This window comes from Columba livia, chromosome 3 (assembly GCF_036013475.1).
Source record: "Columba livia isolate bColLiv1 breed racing homer chromosome 3, bColLiv1.pat.W.v2, whole genome shotgun sequence".
NCBI lineage: Eukaryota > Metazoa > Chordata > Aves > Columbiformes > Columbidae > Columba > Columba livia.
This window is the reverse complement of record NC_088604.1, coordinates 117,279,754-117,299,740: the sequence shown is the minus strand read 5'-3', so window position 1 is coordinate 117,299,740 and position 19,987 is coordinate 117,279,754. Positions and strand designations below refer to the sequence as shown.

Sequence of the window (19,987 nt, the reverse complement as noted above, 5' to 3'; positions counted from 1 at the left end):
GCATTTGGTTGAATTACTGACACTGATTCGGACAGGACCGACCTACTCAAACCTGCACAGGTCTAGGCAGATTACATCATAAGAGCAATAAAGAAGCCATGTCATAAGTGTGATGGCTTGAATTAGACATTACTATGGATGATGGCGTTAAACTAGGCTTAGCACGGTGCTGAACTGTTCTGGATTACTGACTCTCAGCCTGAATTCAACGGGAAGCCTTGCTTCGGATCTTGCTCTAATTTTTCTGCTTTTAGAGTGCATGAAAACTCTCCAGTAAAATCTCCATTGTGAGACAATTGAAAACCATTCAGACAACCTAGGCAGTGAGGTAGTTTCTTGCCATTTCAGTGCAGAGATTCAATGGGATGGAAATGCCTTGAGAAGAAAAGCCAAAATATTCCAAAGGAAATCTGAAGCATCCACTAATTAAAAAAATAAACAAATAAAATGGAAATTAGGTAATTGAACTACTTTAGCAAGTCATTTTTTAAATACTACCCGGTATTTAAATAAAGGACTCCATTGTTCAAAGGTGCTCCTGCCTGTGTTGGAAATGTTTTCCATCCCTGGAATGGCAGTCAAAGTCTGTCTTAATTTCCTTAATTAAGAGAATTTGCTTTATCTTTCTGGTTTTAACCCTAGCTACAGCTTTGTGTATTATTTATTTACAGTAGTTACTTCTGTTTGGAGAAATGTAAATTTTTTTAAAGGTTTTTGTGGTTTATAAATTTGCATTAAATGTCCACCCATTGCTAAGGGAGCAGCATTGACAAAGGCAGACGTTATGATCAAGTCTTCCCCATCAGCGAGGAAAACTTTGACAAGGAGAGCCTGCGGGATGAGAAGTGTTGTCAAACCGATCCAGATGTAATGACCCAGATACTGATTTTGTCATTCTGCTCCATCCGGGGGGACTCTGCATGAACTGGTGCAATTTGACTCGTGCTGTCAGAGCTGCCAGAGAGCTCAAGTGGGATGCCAGGGGAGGCAGGAACATAGAAATAGCGCAGATTTAAACACCAAACAGGGTAAAGTTTTTTAAAAACAAAAGAAAAATGGATGACTTAACACGCTGGGTTACTCTTCTGCATGTGCAGAAATCCATAAAGGGAGCAGAAGCAAATGGAGCAGCAGTTTGAGGAGCCGCAACCAGCTCTGCATTTGCATTGGAATTAGCCTGCCCAGCTCACTATGGAAACCTCGTAAAGAGTGCGCTGGGCCCCATTAGATGGTGGGAGAAATGGTGCCATCCTGCTGATTTAGCGAGGCAAAGATCTCAGTTTTGGAATTGATGAGATGTTTTACAGGCTTGGTGTCGGAAGCACTTTGAGTTCTGAATTGCTTGATAAAACAGTCTTGAGGGTCATCGTTGCTAAGATTTTGCAGAGGGAAAAAACAACAGAAGGAAATTATATCCATGACTTGGAGGACATAACGTATTTCTATTTTCTAACAAAAGTGAGATTTTCAGTTTAATCCAGATATTTTGTGTTTCTTGTTTACCTCAGGAATGTATTTAGCAATAGCAGTCAAATGCAAAGGCATCCTGCCAAAGGGAAGGGAGGCAGCGTGCAGGCTCTGCAGAAAACCCTTTCACCATTCAGTACTTTCAATGTATTCTTACAGTTTGATCTCAAGATATGGCAGCATGTTAACATGAGAACAATATTGTGTCCGGGATAAATATTCCTGTACTGTTCACTGGAGCATTTCTGCTGGCAAAAAATTCAAATTCAGCTCTTGTCTACCTGTAAAAGAATAGTCTGTGCTGTGCCAGATGCTGATGAGAAGCTAATCAGCTTTTTGTATGGATGCATTCATTGCTAAAAATATGAGATTAGGGTACAATGGAGGTACAATCAGAATGCTGTGTAAGAATGCATGAGAACTGCACCTTGGATAATTTGGTGGTAGGCCAGATATTTTTAGGGGCATATGGTTTACTGAATGAAAAGTGTTCTATTCTTGTGTATATGTTATGGGTTGTCTAATGAGGAATTCCACTGCTTAGTTTTAATGCCGTTTCTCACACTGGAGAGACTGTGCAATTCCTTTTGAGAGACTAAATTACACACTTCTATTGCTGTTGTAAAAGTAGGATTTCTGTAGGATGTCAAAAACACCCACAAATGGACAGAATTTTGGGGTGGGTCTCCAAATGTCTTCATACAGAATCTGAACAGCGAGTAATGGTGGTAAAATTGCTGCAAAAAAAAAGATCGCTGTGTTCTCTTCAAGGTATTTATTACCTGATTCTTTCATGTTTGGCGTTCATGTTTGTTCCGCATTTTCAGTAAGCAGAGGGAAGATTGTACAGGTATGTGCGTATTTCTGATCTCCAAATCAGTCCTACTAAGTCAGGACTGATCTTGTGTCTTAAACTTCCTGTTCCTGAGGTCATTAAACAGTTGAGAACCTCAACTGTTATTCATTCTGTGTTGTTAAATTAATTTCTTATGACTTTAACTATCCAGCAGCTAAATATTGAGCCCAGGGTAATCATCCAGGTGCTTTCAATAACAACAATAATAACGTATCTCCTGGATTTTAAGTAGCTTCTGTCATTGAAAGGGAGGTGACTCAGGGCTTTTGAATGCTTGGGGTTGACAATGTTGTGAATATGGAACCAAAATAGTATTGCACAAAGACTGAGGTGCGGTAACGTGTGGATAAACAATAGTAAATTACATCCTAACTACTTAGTTTCAAGTACTTTGAAATCGGTTTTCTCCTTTTAGAACTTCGGCAAATATACTCATTTGATCTGATAGTGACTGGAAGCACTCAGCTGCTGGACCCCTCTCAATTCCACTTACTAGCTGTCCATGTAACTCCTTTGGTTTGCTTTTTTATGTATTTCTAATTTGCAGAGCTGAGTAAACACTGCATTATTTTATCAAAAACAATTACGAGCCTGTTAGCTGCAAATAAATGCGAAATGGTTATACCCTAAGAGTGTAAAGGAAAACTGAAGCATATGCAGGCTGATTAAATGGTGTATATTTAATTTTCCTTTCAACCAAAGAAAGTCAAGGATGTCAGCTGCTGAAATTCACAGGAGACAGAATGTAGCGGGAGCCACATGGTCTGAAACAGTGACCCAGGGAAATGAAGGATGCTGTGCCTCTTAAATTTGAAAAAAGAACCAAAATACAGCATCGAGTAGGTAACTATGTGGAAAAAAAATAGAATGCCCCCCTGAAAGCTTTAACTGTTTAATGTTTATGTCGGTGGTATCACAGATGATGGTGTTATCTAAGATACTACTGAATTCTCTCATAAAATGAATTTTAATATTGATATCTTTTGGCAAAAGTTGGCTTTTAAATTCACAGCTATATGTAGCATATACAGTCGTGTGCCCTCTCATTAGGTATTGAAACATTGGCCAAGTTCTTGAATCCTAGTGCAGAAATTAGTTCCTCTCCCAGATTTCATCTTTCTTAAACTCTATTTCTCTCATTCTATTAAACAGCCGGTATTAATTCCAAGAACAAACCCCTGGTGAGAGCAGGTCTGAGTCTCAGTTTTATCCGAGTCAGGTTAAAAGTCTATTAAAAAATTATACTTGAAAAATGTCTTAATTGGAAAAAGCATCTCAAGCACGTGAGCCGTCATCCCCATCCCCTTTTGCGCTTCTTTCTTCCCAGACAGCGTGCGGGTTAACAAAAAACCTTGCTGTTTCTCTTAGGAAATACTTCATTCTTTGTATCTTAAAACATGGACCAGCTTCTAGCTACTTCCAAACCTGAATATTTAAAGTAAGTCTTGGAAAGAGAAAAAGCAAGTGACATTTCTTATAAATATCAAAGCCACTTAGTTGTTTCTTCTACTGCCTGAAAGATAATAATTTTTCTCAGTATTTTGTATCCGAGCAGTATAATTCTTCCAAGATTTTTAAGGGTTTATTTTCAGCTCCTTTTAAATCAGATCTCTTACCAAAATGTATACAGTTCTCCCAGTAGTATTTCATATTTCATAAGCCCATGTTAAAATGTCACAGCTTTGAAAAAGAAATATGTCAGAAACGGGTACATCAAAACAAGAAAAAATCCTGGTTTTCTTTATACGAAAGCCTGTTCAAGCTACATTGGAAATGTAAAGAGTTGTTAAAGTAAATGTAAATAGAATTAAAGTCCTTTTAAAAAATAAAAAAAGAAAAAAAGAAAAAAAAAAAGAAAGAAAAAACAAACCCAAAGTGACATTTCTGGGCATCTTCCTTGTGAATCTGCAGTACGCTGATTTGAATGGGGCTGCACAGATGCTTCAGTTGATCATCCGCTCCAGTGCTGTGCTGAACCGGTCAGTGTGGTTACACCGGGGGTGAGCTCAGCTCCCTCCATCTGCGGGAGCTGGTCCAGAGGTTTAGGGTTAAACTGCAATTCAAAATACTGTAGTCTCGTTCTGGACTCATCCTCCTCTTCAGCTAAGCTTCCATGATAGATCGTGAGAGAAATCAGCACCACTAAAGCAAGGGGAGAAAGAGCCAGACATTTGGCTTCTTCATGGCGTAATTCAGTATTGCCTAATTACTTGTGTGTCGATGGGAAGCTGTCACCGCATGGCTGTTACATTCTAAGAACATCACATTAAAGCAGCCCACACCTACCTGACTCTTCCCGTGTTCTGTGGGCATCAGCTTCCCTTTGTTGTCATGTGAATGTGGGACTTACTCATTCAGGCTTTCATGTTAAAATCAATGGGATTATTCACAAAAGCAAGCATTAATCCACTTTGTTCCCCGTGGTACAGCTCCGTTTCCCAAAGAATACCAGCATAGTTCATCCCAAACACTCTGTTATTCTCAAAGTCCATTAGTTGCTACACTAAAGTCCTGAACACAGCCCTTCCTACTGGGTGGGATGGCACCGCATTTGCATGTACAACTAGAATTAGTGTCCTAAAGCTGTGCCTGTTTTGCAGGACAGCTGGGCACACCATGGCTACATTCCTTGTAGTTGTAAGGTGAAGTTTAAGAGCACATCCTTGCTTTGAAAGCAAACAGAACCTTTAGGCAAGGGGGAAGCTGTGGTTCCTGGTGGTGACCTGGTTCCTTGGGGCTTTGGAGGCCAAGGTGAACCCCAGGGTTGTCTTTTAGTATATGAATACTTGAGCCACCCAGTATACTAATATTTGAGCTGCTTTTTGAGCAAAGCTTTAAATTCACATTTTATTGTGTAATTTTACTGCATTACCTTGTAAATATTTGATACCCCTTCAATCTAGACACAGCAAAATGGACCAGAAGGTAGATGGCGATGGTTCCCAGCGTGAGCTGCTCACACTGCAGGTGCTCAGCCTGACCCTAGGCTGTATTTGTATATATTCAGCATCTTTTAAGTCCACTTGCCTGGTGCTTCAATTAGTGGCATTAGCTTAGTATTTTAAAGCAATCTTCATAGAAATCTACCTGGAAAACTCCTTCCTAATTTGCTTTCCTATTTTCCCTTTGTTGTGTGTGACTGTGTTGGTTCTTTCAAAAAAAAAAAGGAAAAAGAGAATTTATCTGACAGTTTTCTACATGGTGTGGTCAGGTATTTGTTCAACTACTGCTGACACTTGATCTGAGGGAAGAAAGCGTGTTGAGTTGCTCTGAGCTTTTTAAAAAATAAGAACTTGGTTTTGGATAGGCATTTGTTTTCCTTTGAAACAGTCAGAGTTCTTCATGGTCTCGAAAGGATCTTGGAGGAAGTCTCAAGAGAAGCAGCAGAAAACTTGTGTCAATGTGTCTAAGAAAGTCTTTTCCTTATTGATTAAGGTGCAAGATTTCTGTTTTCTCCTTGTCACGAAATTAGCTGAGATCTGTTCGGTTCATATGTTTCTCTTCCTAATTCACGGGCATCCTTCCTGAGCAGCTTCTTCGTCTCAAGGGCACTGGGTTGCATATCAGTAGAGGTTGTACTGAGTGTTGTAAAAAGCAAATAAGTTTGTGGTGGTCCATACTTTTCTTATCCATCTATTCCATTCCTTTCACTGGAGCACGAACTTGCTGTTACGTTTATAGGATGCTGAAAGAACGAGCAGAGCCTCCATGGATGCCACCACCAAATAGTAAGTTTCCCAACATTATGTTTAGCCCTCTTTCAAAACCTGATGTTGTTTCCATCCTTAGTTATGAGACAGGATTAAAAACAAAATCAAAACGGGACATTTAAAAATTTGCTGAGGATTTACTCCCTGTTGTTACTTGTGCTTGCACAGTGAGTAGACACTTCAGTGTATAAAGATTTAAAACAGATCGTTGTGCTAATGTAAATTATGTAAATATGTATATATTTTATTATATAAACAATGTACAAAATTCTCAAAGGATTCCAGATTGCCAAAGACACGAATTTACATTCTTTTTTCAAAAAAGCCAACCAAACAAATAAAACAATCCCTAACATATTGATGTATCTAAATGATACAGAAAATAAGGAAGAGGGGAAAAAGTGTCCTGGAGGTGACTTTGCTCACACTCCGTAGTCTCAGATAGGTGCCAACGTGTGCTACGTGGCCTTGTATTACTGCTATTTTGGGGAGTGATTAAATTAAGCACTCAGGCTGACTCCAGGCACTATTGATCTCTCCATTTATAACATCAATCCATTACAGACAAGATTGTTATCTGTAGGGGGCTTGTTTTGTTCATGGGGTAAGTTTTGCATGTTGGTGGTTGGGAGTCCCTGTCATTCCCTGTAGCCTCCTTAACAAGACTGTTCTAAAGATCTGACCTCGCAGACTTGGAAGAGTTTTTCAGACTATTTGGATTCAGTTTTCTATCATAAACTTCCTTTGAAAAGTGAAATGTAACAAAAAATAACAGAAAAGTTTCCCTAGACTTTTTGGAATTATAAAAAAAGTAACACTACACCAAGATTCTTCATATACGGAGTAAAACAACAGGTTATGCTGTATATACATTGCAAAGAATAGAAATGCAGTGCACGGTGTTAGCTCTTAGGCTCTATTTCTATGCGGTAATAAGGCCAGAGCAGAGCAGTCCAGGTGTGCAATTCAGTATTGAAGTGATGGGAGGCCCTGACCTGGGCGAACAGATGCCTTTATTTTACACCAGCAGAGCATTTGCTCTGTAGTTTTCTATACATACCATGTTCAGCAGTCGCATACATCTCCACAGAACTGAAATTGTCACCTTCATAAATCTTCCAGGGGTACTTATATGGTTAGCAGACGTAAAGCACGTTACTTCTGCCTCATACAGATGTCACCTCTGTGTCATCTTTGGAGATATTAGACATTGAAAGCTGGAAAGAAAAATAATACGGTAACACCTCCACCACCAGAAAGGAGAAAACAGTGACAACACTGAAAGGAAAGGCTGCACTGGGGGAGGAGGCAATAAAGAAATCAATGTCTACATATATGACACAACCCCCCACCAGATGCTTGGTGACCACACTGCAGCACCCCCTCCCAAACTCCTCGCACAACGAGGAGACCTTGGATGAGGCTGGTGGGAAACGCTGCCACGCTGCCAGAATTATTCACCAGCTGTATCTTGATGCATTTAAATTGCAGGAGGTCTAAAAACATAAAGGGCATTGTGCCATTTTCTATTGCAAGATACACTCTCGCTGTCAGCCAGTATGGGGCTGGCTTCTTCTGGCTTTTCAAAGTAACATCCTCAGCTACGTAATGATGCAAAAAAGGGAAAGTCTTAACTCTGTTCCTGTTAATACAATGAGGTTATGTGCTTCGTCACTTCAGAGCCTAGTTAGATGTGGAAGTATGAAGCATGCATTTATTTCTCTTTCTGAAAATGATTTAAAGAAATCAAGATTTCTGCTGTGTTAACAGTGAGGAAAGAACTGTTGATGGGAGTATAAGAAAAATGAGATTCAGTAGGCTTTAAGAGAAGCAATAGAGAGAAAAACTCAATTTACAGAGGGAGGAAATGAAGACACTGAAATTCAGTATTTTTGACCTCTGTTATCACAGGAGATGTCCAGGTTTTGTGGTCGTTTCCTTATTTCCTGTTAAAGGGTGGGGGGAAAAAGAGGGAAAATAGAACAACAAAAAAAGCACATGCAAATTATTAATGCATTGCAATAATGTGTGCTGTACAACATAGGAACTGTGTGGTAGACCTGAATTACTATTACTGTTGGAGGTCAGGGTCAAGTTGTCTTTGCTTGATCCTACAGCCTGTTGCACTGAGAAAGAGTTGTGTGTGTTTCTGGATAACCAATTTTAGCAAGTTGCAGCATCAGGGATTTAACCGTGTATCTCGCTCCCTGACGGTCTGATCCAAACCCCTTAAATCCTTTCAGCTTTAGCCTAAACCCCGGCTTCATCAATCTTCCTATAATTGCTGCACTTTCAGCCCATCTTCCTGTCTCCTGCTCCTCGCTGTCACTTGATCATTGTTGAAATTGCCTCTGCACCGCAAATAGAGCGGTTCCCCACCTCAGCTGCAGAGACAAGAGCGTTTCAGAAACGCCGAGGTCTTCCAGAGCAAAGGCCACATCTTACATTTGGTATATTTAAATATCACGTTAAATTGTCTACAGACTGGCATTCATGTCGTGAGCAAGTGCGGTCTGATTTAACTCCTCACCGGTTCATCACGTCCAAAGCACCATTGCCTTTCACTGATGTTTTCTGTGGGTAAATGCTTTATGCAGTTTGGTTTGTCTGATAAGACTGAATGAATTCATAATATTACTGCATAAGCAACAGGCCACTGTTTTAAAATAGCTGCAAATCTGGCTCCAACAAGAGATATATTTTAGAGAAACTATTCAATGATGTCTTGAAGTTAGTGCCCACTTAAGATACATCTTTATGCAAAGTATACTTTAAAACCCATAGTGTCAAGTGATGCTGTTTTGGGGGAGTGCCATGTAGGATATTCTCATATTTACAGAATATTCCTTTCCAAATTGTGTGCATTGTAACTCCTTGTTTTTCCACGGATGCACTGGAAAAGATCCAAGTGGATAAAGTGTACCCTCGGTGCCATAATCCTCTGTGCACAAAATATTTTTAATTCCTTTTTCAAAAAGCACTGGACTTCGTAACCTTTCAGAAATACTTTGGCCAGACCCTGGAGTACAAAGTTTTGCTCAGTCAAATGCTCCGCTGGCGATCCTGGGGGAAAACAGCAAAGAGGGAGCACAAAGCATGGACTTTCCAGCCTATTTTCTCCACTTTCCCCGGCTAAAATGTGATTTTTAGAATTAACTAACTGCTTGGGTAGTTTATACACGCTGAAATGTGTTTTATTTTCCACGGCCTTGAAGGCTGTTTTATCCTTTAAGTTGAAAAGCCTCTTATCTAAATGAAACAGCCTTAAATTGTTGGATGTAGTTCATTAAATTCTTGGATAACTAGAAGTCTCTCTGGCACTTAGCAAGTGATATTAGGAAGAGAAGTGCTGATCCACCTTCTAAATGAGAGAAACAGAATTCTGTGCAAGCTGCCATGGTTTGTACAAGGCATGTTTAAAAATAATTAGTAACTGTTAAACTCCTGCCAATTTTTGCCCTTTCTCAACTCATGCAGATGCAGGTTAACCTCTTGGAAGTGAGGAGAGCTGCTGAGGAGGTTAGTGCAGAATTCCAGTTCTCTCTTCATGTCAGCGCGTCACCTGCTGCTTGTGCTTGTACAAGGAGTTTCAGAGTTCACAAAATGGTGCGAGGTTTGCAGGTGGCAAATCCCCTTTGGCACCTCACGCTTTCCCAAAGTGCCGTTTAGTTATTTCCGCGGTAGGAAAGAGCTGTCGGTGGATATGAAGGATGCAGTTGAGCTTTTAGCTGAAGATGTGTTCACTGAGTATTGTCTGCTTTTTAAAGGTGAACAACTGTCGCCCCTGGTGGTTTTCCCATGGACTATAAGAAAAATGAAAAGAAATGGAGAAGCTTGAAGGATGAAGCTGGGTGTTCCTGCTGATACTCCCTCTAAAAGTGGTTGTGTTCATACTCCATATCTGCAGATGCATGGGCAAAGACATTTATTTATGAGTGAATTTTGGTTCTATAACACGAATAATTCAGATGCAAAAGTTGCTCAGTGCACCGAAGGTCCACATCTGGGTTTTCCTTCATGTGGACCTCATGCCATATAGTCCATTTTGTTTTGTGACCGTTTCCATCACTTTCTTCTTGTGCTCATTTTCCGTCATCCTCCTCTTGCATTCTCACATTGTTTGGCTGCTCACAAGTATGTAGGACTCAAGATTTCCTTTAGGGCTGTTCGTTGAGTTGACGTGTTCTGTTCTTCTTCGAGTCTGATCTCAGATCGATCCAGCCACCCTTTTTATATCCCCTTCATCAATTATTTCTCAAAACCATAGAGTACAAAACCAACTGTTTAAAATCATGTCCATGGCACCCCTTGAAGAATTGCTTCTCTCTGCAGCTGCTTGCCAAAGACATTGGTGTCTGCATGTTCTTTTCCTAGCAATGACTGAACGTGTTTCCTGTTCTTTCACAGGTAGTAAAATTAATCTGTCATACAACCACCCAAATTCAGTTTCTGCATTTATTCATTGTTTTCTCTCCTCAGCCAAAACCCCCCGTATTTCTGGTTCTTACTCATACTCCTTGTAGATTGCGCTGGTTTTTTTTTCAGTAGTTGTGTTGTCTTTTAGAACACGAAGCTTTTTCTAGTATTTTTTTTTTTTGGTTATATAAAAAGTTAAAATATACACACAGAAGATCATCCTCTCTGGAGTAAACTAAAGCCAACCAACTTTTTCATTATACATTACTTTCTTAACTTCACCATCCAAAGCAGTGGCATCTGCTGTATGATTTTGCCATGTGGCTATTTCTACTTCTGAATTATTGTTGCTGATATGTAATAAGATGTAGTGAAGGTTTTCTTGACAAGTGACAATGTGCAGGAACTTGTCCTTGGCAGCCAGCAGTTAAATAGATGTGCCATGAAGAGTCTGTTGGAAGCCCGAGGTCTGATTTGCGGGAGCTGAGTATCTGGTACAGTTCAAGAAGGAAAAAATGGTGACTGTTGAAGTCGTTGATTTTTCTTTGCTCTACTGCAAAGGAGTTTTCTAGAACTAAATACTGGAAGGTAATGGGAATAGTGAGTCTTTGCAATAATTAAAATCAGGTAAATTGGAGCCTTTACAAGTAAGCATCCCACGTGACTTTGTAGTTCAAAAAAATTATAGGCAAACATGTCTCACAAACAGGTAAGACAGAACAAAATAATGTTGGCTTTGCCAAGCAGGATATATAATTTTTTCCTTTTTTTTTCTCCTGATGAATGTGACTGAAATGTTGGAATAATAAACAGCTCGTTGGTCAGATGTTTTCAGTTATAGCTTTCTGTGTTTCATCTGCTATTTTTATACAGGGTGGGTAGTTGGTGCATTCAGCATTACAGATTGTCTGGATGTACATATTTCCAGCTAAAAAAATGCATTAAAATGTAAGTTAGCATACTCCAGCCCTTGTCGCGCACTCCAGAAAGCGTAGTGGGTATTCATGCAATACTTCTCATTCATCTCATTCTGGGCATCTTGGATTTTTACTAATGATGTATAAATGAATAGCTGATTGTACCTCAACCTCTGAAGTAACCCTGTTAAAATACCTCTACGCAGTAATTCAGAATTGAAAGAACAATGCGTACGAGATTTATAGATAAGTGAAAATTAAGCTTCTGTTCCAGCTATTCCTGCCCTTACGTGCTGTGTGACCTGCTGTAGAAATAATTTCATTCTAAGACTTTTTATAGTTCCAGTAGTCTCAGACAGACCAAAGAAAATGAGTTAACAGAAGTAACATGAAAATGAGAGAAGTTTCTTTTCTGTGCTATCTCTTCCATCTCTTCCTTTAAAATTCTATTGAAGAAAATCGCAAGGAAAAGCAGTGAAAGGAAATGTGTGTGCTAAAAGGTCAGTTTTAAAATAATGAACCGTCTGCAGCTAATACAAATTGATACAAATGTTAGTGAGTAAAAAAACATCTAGAGGAAGATTGTGCATAGTTGTAGCTTCTAGGTATTTCACCTTTTTAAAGTTGTCATTTAAATGAAGACGTACACTGTGAGATAGAAAGCACTTTCATGTTAGTCACAACCACATCCAAAAGGACTGAAAAATACCACATTTGGTCTGGTTTTACTTTGATAGTTATACTGTCACTTGTTTTTTATTAGAACGCAGTCTTGCAACCCATTTAAAATTTAGATACCATGAACCTAAAAAGAAAAAGTCGGGGGATGTTCATAAGTATTCTCAAAATACTAATTAATATTATTATGTTTTTAAATAGTTCGTGTTTCAAACTCTGCTTATTGCAGAAAGTCAACATGGAATCTCTGAATTCATCCCACATTTTTGGAACTCAGAGTTAGAATTATGTTTGGAAATGCATATTGACACGGTCCTTTCCAAAGTTAAATATCATTTGTACAGGTGTACGTGTGCTTACCTCTTATTTCTCTACCAAAGAAAAGTATATTATTCGCCGGCACATGTTCTCTCTTCCTCATAAGTTTTACATCATAGAAAAAGAAGTAGCTTTATTATTTTTCATCGGCTGTTCCTGGTAAAGTGGATGTATTGATGTTCTCAATTCAAGCATGGAATTGGATTAGGCTATTTCGGGAGAAGCAATTGTTGGTCTGGAATAAGCGTTTCGCAGAGAGAGTTAATCGGGACTGACTGTTTGGTGTACGATTTACGGTATCCTTTTATCCCTGGTAATTTCTGTGGGAAGAAAGCCCCTTGGATTTTAGTCTGAGGCATTGGGTATTGCTGCAGGGACCAGGCAAGTTTGGGCCTAGAAGGCCGCGGGTGTCTCTGAGCTCCTTCTTCTCTGCCTAAAGCATTTTTGACTCTTTTACCTAACACTGTCTTATAGTCTAGAAATATTCCACTGCGTTAACTGAGCAGATGGTCAATTTAAGACCAGTTGAGATTATTGACAGATATTTTTTAAGAAACATCCTTTGTGTTTGTACACACTAACTCGGTGTGCACAAAAATGGTTTACTGGAGACTCAGGGGTTTAAACAAATATTGGCTCTATTTCTGTGCATAGGTCGCTATGGTGATACTATGCAAAATTTGGAATCCATTCTGAAACCCTAGAAATGAGAACAAATTTCACAGGAGAAGTATTTACAAATATTGATCTGATACACTTTTGTGAAATGCATGAAGATATATTTGTATTAAAAACCATGGTGCAGTTTTATCTGTATTGGACTTGCTAAGAGTGGCTTGGTGATATAAATGAATATCTTTAAATATCGAACTTCCTGTGAATTCTGTGTAATAATAGAAAAGAGAGAACACTGTTTTGAGTATCTTTGATGTAGTAATTGGAGTATATTAGTTTCACATGATTGTCATTAGGGAAGACAGACAAAATCCTGTCATTGAGTTTTGTAGGTGTGTTTCCCATGTACGGACATTCTCTTTAATCAGTGAAAGGGATTGCTGAAAGATAAACTATTGATAGTTTTGACTTTGGTCTCAACAAAGGAAGGAGAGAGAATAAAGATGCATTTGTTTGAAGGATGAGTCTATCAATCCACTTGATGGGACGTTCTTAGTCCTGTGCTGTTGCTAGGTGATGTGTGACAGAAGGGGTGGTTGAACCAGCTCTGAAATCTGCGTTGAGATTCTTAACAGTGACTTTAATCCAGTTAGCAAGAACATTTTGTTGCTGAGGGCCACACCAGTGCACCATAATGCTTCATAGCAGCTCATGAGGTGGTGCAGAGTGGTGGTCCCTTTGCAAGGAAGGATTTGGGGTGGGACAGGACACTTGTGTCAGACTTCTCCAGTAAACCGCTTGCACCTGCACCTCGTGTGCTCACTAGCACAGGTGGGGAAATACCAGCCTAGGGAGGCCCTTCATTTCTTGTATGGCTGTCGATACAGATGGAGTCGCTGGACAAGATGAGACACTTAACCTGGAGAGACAAAGACTCAACTCTTAACTATCATCATGGACCCAAGAAGTCTTGCAGGCCAGAACTGTGTGCTGTAGCTACCACAGGTGGTACAAAATCACTTCAACAGAGTATTAGGAAGCAGTTCCTACCTTTATTTGGTGTTGTGTGCTGGGCAGTTTGCTCTGTGGAGTTCAGCTGGATCAGTTCAGCGGAGCTGCTGAAGTCCTGAGTCCTAAAGACCGTGGGGGTAAGTGGGCTGATTTAGAGACAGTATTTATTTATGCTGCCCCTACAATAGCAACTTAACTGATGCTTGAAGAGTTAAGATCTGGTATTTTGAAAGCTGGGTCAAATATATTAGATGTGTATGCTATATGTGTGTATATATACATTTTTGTTGATAAACACTCTGTGATAAGGCACTCCTGAAGATAAGACTTTGCTCTATTTGAGGAAAATCTGTGGGAGTTCGGCTTTCGACAGAGTCACAATGGAAGGGCCTGTTTTAACGAGGTTCTTTGTTTAATTTAAGCACAAACTTGAGTGTTTTCCTGGAAAACTCTTTGTATATCTAACTGTTTAATTACCCTTCTTTTCCCTCCTTCTCCTAGGACGCATAAAGAGTGATAAAAATATAAATCCCATTTTGAATGCTTTGAAATCTTATTGTGATGAACAGGGAACTAAGACAAAATTCTGTTGCCCATTTTTCTGACCTCTCCAGTCTTGAAGTTATCAGGACACAAATACAATATAACAATTTGGATTGTGATATAGAGTTCTGGGAATTCTGAAGTACCCGTGTAGCTATGTAATGTAGTTTTGAAATCTACAACAAAATGTACAGTTCTGTCCAGTCCTGCTTTACTGAAAGAAACTTTAGCTTCATTAAATAGAGTGTTTTAAAGTAAGGAGTATGGCATATTTTTAGTACTACCAACAGAAAGCATTTGGAAATTGCAAGTTAGATTGACACAAATAATGAAAATAGCTGAAAAAAAATGAGTTTGTGTGTAGAGTTTGGGGGTTCCTTTTTTATGGCTTGTTTGATGTTTGCTTTGGGTTTGTTTTTTTTAAATCTACTTTTTGGAGGCTTTGGGACCCAGTTTTATACCTGTAGATTCAGTAGGACTCAAGTATTTGTCATCTTAAAGACAATGTTTCACTATATGAAACGTGTGAGAAAATGATTTCAGTTGCTAGATATTTGGGGCAGGGAGCAGGTGACATTCTGCTTGCACAGGAGTGTTGTTTAGATAGTATAGTACACACTATGTACTCCATACATGTAGTGTACTATGTAATGACTCCATTAGATGTTTTTGCTTTATAAATTACTATATTCAAACAGCAAAAACCAAAACCCTCTAATTGCACAGCTGTTCTGTCAGCCTAGAAGTTCTGTCTGAGTCTTTTGATAACCACCCAGTTTGGCCATCACATTGTAATGATTAAAACCCATGGAAAATCTTTAGCATTGGACAGATTGTTTTACATTTAACGTAGGTCTGGGATGGGAGGTGGCTGCTCTTGAGATGGTGCTGCAGCTTGGAGAAGTAACAAAAGGTGGCGCGTTACATCTGAGGTGGAACCTCGGCTGACCTGCTGCTCCTTGATAAGTTTAAATCAGGGTTTTACTGAACCACATGGCAGCCTTTTACATAGATATATATATACACACACACACATGTATGGCAGTGTATTAAAGGATAAGAAAATATTCACAGACCGCTGATGTGTTGCACATTTTCAGAGAAAAGTTTAAAGAGTTGGGGATGCTATTAAAAGATGTTACAGCATTTATTGTAATGTGCAGAGCACGTCTTAATTGGAATTTATTAATAAGTGTTGAGAGCTGTATTTTAGTATCACCAACCACAGCTGAAAGTAGTTCTCATGGAGATTGTCATTAATTTGGCTGAAGAGTCTTTTAAAGTTTCCTTTCACTGGAAATCACAAAAAAATAATGTAAAATACAACAGGAATAAGTTTTGGGAGTCTGATTGAAATCTGTTTTTATCTGTCTGTCTACAGGATCTTGGTTACTAACAAAACATGATTATGCAGCATTTGTTCATTCATGTTGTAGGAATTCCATAACCTTTTATTTTTTTGTGTGTGTGTTTTGGGCTAATTTTGTTTTGGATTGATTTAAGTTGTATATTCTTTGGGTAGTTTTCTCAAGACAACAGCACTGAATAGGGAGGGATTGTTACCAAATGAGCAGATAGTCCTCTTGCCACAACTTGACGTGGTTCATCTTAAATTTTAATGGATTTTAAAGCTGTTTGTGCGGTCAGTAGCATCCTTGTCACCTCCTCTGTATTTGCCTGCTCACAATTTGCATCTCTCTCTGGGAATCTATCAGCCTTTTAACCACAAAGATGTCCCATTACAAACACTGGCTTTCCCGCCTGGTTTTAGGACAAGTCCTTGAGCTGAAGCTCTTGCTAGGCTTTACTGGAAGGGAAAAATCAACCTGCCACCTAGATCTTTTAAGTAAAAGAGGCAAAAGGATGCTGCTTTGCCAGAAAACATCGAAACAGACTTAATAAATCATTCTGTTACAAAGGGAGCTTTGAGTTACACGGATGCTGTCAATAGCTGTTTATTGAGCATCCCGTGGATGTGTTCCTAACATGGCAGAGCTTCAGTAGCTCAGGTGTTTAAAAAATTACTATAATTTATATTCGCTAGGTATAATTCTTCTAGCAAAAAGCTTACGCCAAAAGCCAATCTGTCTCCTTGAGAGCCAGTCTATCAAATGCAGCACCAAACAGCAGCAGACTTTGTCTCGTTCCTCAAAATGGAATTATCAAAATGGAAATAATCCGATTTACATAAAAGAAGCTAAATTTGGTCTTGCTGCTTGTTTTTTCTCCATGTGCTTTCCTATCATCTCCACAGGGAAATTTGCTGACATTTTAAAAAGGGCTTTGATTCATAGAGCTTCCATAGTCATCAAGATTTTGATAAAGGATATTTTGCTCAGCTCTTCATTGGTGTTTCCAGCTAAGTGCAGTAATAAGGGGGCAGAGCTGTTCATGAGGAATACAAAGAGCTGACAGAGTGCTTTGGTGTCTAAGTTTGAGAACTTAGACCTAAGGGCCAAATAAATGACCTATATCAATCAGCTAAGGGCTAAGTTGTCACTGACAAGTGGCAATGCACCTGTCACCCTTAAAGGGCAAATACACCTGTGGCAGGGATCAAAAAGGGCATGAATCCTGTTAGTATCAAAAATATTCTCTTTCACTGAATTTATAATAAAAATATATATTTTTAGATGTGTGGAGCACGTTGCAGGTTACACTGAGATAGCCCAAGATACTCAGTGAATGCGCTTTATAAAAATAATAGGTGCTGAGTGGCAGCCAGATCCTGTATTGCTGTAGGGGGCTGTGCTTCAGGCTTGTTAGACAAGTCTTAAACAGGAGAGATGAATTCAACATTTTACTCCTCCAAACCCAGCAACCCAAAGAGGATGATCTGCCTGATTTCTTACCTTTCAAACCTGGAGAAAAATCCCATGGTTTGGAAGACCAAATTCATACATTGCCTGACTGGCCACTTTGCACTTGTAAAAACCTTACTGGGCCAGTCCCAGACAACTTCTCTTTTCATGAATTTGCTTTGAAAAAGACACCTTGTTTCAATATGTCTCTTTTTTTTTTTTTTTAATTCTGTGATGCATGGCTAATTCATATCATAGACTAACCAGTGTATGATCCATCATAAGTCATCCTATAGTTGAGTATAATTATGAAGCAAAAAGGTGATCATCTTTCTTCTTTTGTTGATATGATTGCAGTTCATCACCAAGAGTGAAACTGCGAGCAAGGGGTTCAGCCAGGGAAAGGCAAAAAGGAAAGACAAGTCTGTGAAAGAATAAAACCATATAGACAATGCTGTTTGGGTTGAGTTCAGAAAGAAGGATGCTCTTCTCAGACAGGCCCTTTAGCAAAAGCATTTATCAGTCTGATTTCGTGTTTGAAACGGTAGAGAGTAAAAAGCAGATGAGTTCTCATCTTCCAGAGCAATTAAACAAAGCTTTGTAACATTCAGCCTGTAAGTAAAAGAGAAAGGAGCCCATCTAGTAATACACCATCACTGACTTGGCGTCTTTAGGGCATTTCTGCAGCTTTTCTCCTAGATGTGAATTATCCAATTTCTCTGTCTTTCTCCTTCAGATCCTTATCCCTGGAATGCAACTACTATTTTTATATCCCTCTTCTGTTTTTCTCTTATGTGAAAGCCTGTCATTAAGTATTTTACCCATGAAATCTTCTTTGTCTCAGAGCACAGTCTAATTCCTTCTTTACAGAACCCTCAAATGGGATTATTCTCTCTGTTTTCCTGCAACACTTGCCATCATACCCAGTATTTAATGAGCCTCAGCATTTTATTATAGACAACCTTGTAGTTTCTTCCCAGTTAATATGCCATATTTCAAAATGCTCTCCTAAACCTTGTGAAGTACATGGTGAACGTATGCAGAGCTCCACTGCCTACAAGCAGATCTGATATCAATCAGAAGATGCCTGTTATCATAGATTGAGGTCTCATCCATATAGGATTTCCTTTCAGATTGATGAAAAATGGCCCTTTTCATCATTTTAAACTTATTATCCTGTTACACTAAGTTAAATTTGAATCAGTTGGTGGAGACTGAGATTATTTTTCCAAAGTTATTAAATATTCAGAAGTGCCGTAAACACTGAACATATGCAGCCAATGGAGGGAAAAGGTTCGTGTGAGAGTGAAATGTAAATGGCAGCGTATGTTTGCATCAGTGTTGAAATCATTTAATCTCTACACAGAATCCGACATCCCACAGCAATACTATTTTTTAGTATTTGTAGCCGACTGAAAAATCTTCCCTTTTGGGAAATCTGAGCTGTCAAATTATACCGGCCTTATTCAAAGGATTGAATCCAGTCATGCGGGGCTTCTTTTCCTCTCTCTTTGACTTTCTAAACTTCATCTTGAGGCCAAGGACCAAGCAGTTTTCTCTGTTTGAAAAACACCAAGTGCATTTCTTGGGAATGCTGCAGCCTCGTAGAAACCAGCAGAGTTACAAAATAACCTGAAGATCAGGCTATTAGTAGCTGATAAAAATCATTGAATATATCTTTCCTTCACAGAAATGTTATGTAGTCATTTCTATTTTGGGTATAAACCTGAAAAAAAAAGACTAAAAACTAAATATAAATTGAATATATTTACAATTTAAGTAATACGTGGCTTTTTGGGCATGAAGAAAGAGGGTGGCATCACCGTTAAGTATTATTCATTTCATAGTGTTTAAGACAGTTATCTCCAGTCTTCTCAATTCCTTGGGCAAAATGAAGTTCTCATTTTGAGCTTTATCTAAAATCCATTGAAATCGTAGAGAATCTCTCTGCCGAGACCAGTAGCCTTTGGACAGACTGTGTTAATTTGATAAGCAAAACAGTTTATGCTTAAATTCTGAGGCAAAATAACCGAGAATAGGAATGTGCAGCCATCAGCTGAACAGCTTTGACTCTGTACTATGCCAGTACAGAGCTCACAGGCTTTAAAGGATTTACAGTAGTGATTTTCTTTTTATTCTGATTTAATAACTTTAAATATTTTAATGAATAATTAACCAGATTAGAATGTAATGTCATCATGCTTATACTGTTCAAAATAACACAAGTTTTGAAGTATTTGCAAAAAAAGTCACCTCTTTTAGTATAAGTAGTTGCAGAAGATTTTTAACCATTTTGTAATGTGTTTACCTGCAGGATCCAAAACTACGTGAACTTTTGGATGCTGGGAACATAGGAGGTCGACTGGAAAATCGAATGATAACTGTTGTCTATGGTCCGGACCTGGTCAATATATCGTACTTGAACTTGGTGGCATTCCAGGAGGACATAGCAAAGGTAATATACAGTCTTCTGTGTCATATAAAATTAATGCATTTAAAGTATTGCTTTGAGATACGGATAAATGAGGTAAAAGTGGAGATCGCTGTGAAATAAACCTCAGTTCTGTTATAGAACTGTGCAGTCATTTTTTTTTCTGGATGTTAATTCCATGAATAATCCCCCGCCTGATATGTGTGCTCATCTTCAGAACATTG

The 19,987-nt window shown here is 38.9% G+C and overlaps 1 protein-coding gene across 3 annotated transcripts in view; it reads left to right on the top strand.

Moving 5' to 3' along the window:
- The window catches only part of PLCB1 (phospholipase C beta 1), a 405,394-nt gene that overhangs the window by 234,024 nt on the left and 151,383 nt on the right, over positions 1 to 19,987 (top strand). For all 3 annotated transcript variants that reach the window (XM_021282907.2, XM_065059870.1, XM_065059871.1), the window contains exon 4: positions 19,647 to 19,787. In XM_021282907.2, the coding sequence (XP_021138582.1) occupies positions 19,707 to 19,787 (81 nt within the window). In that variant the 5' untranslated portion in view covers positions 19,647 to 19,706. The remainder of the gene's footprint in view (positions 1 to 19,646; positions 19,788 to 19,987) is intronic.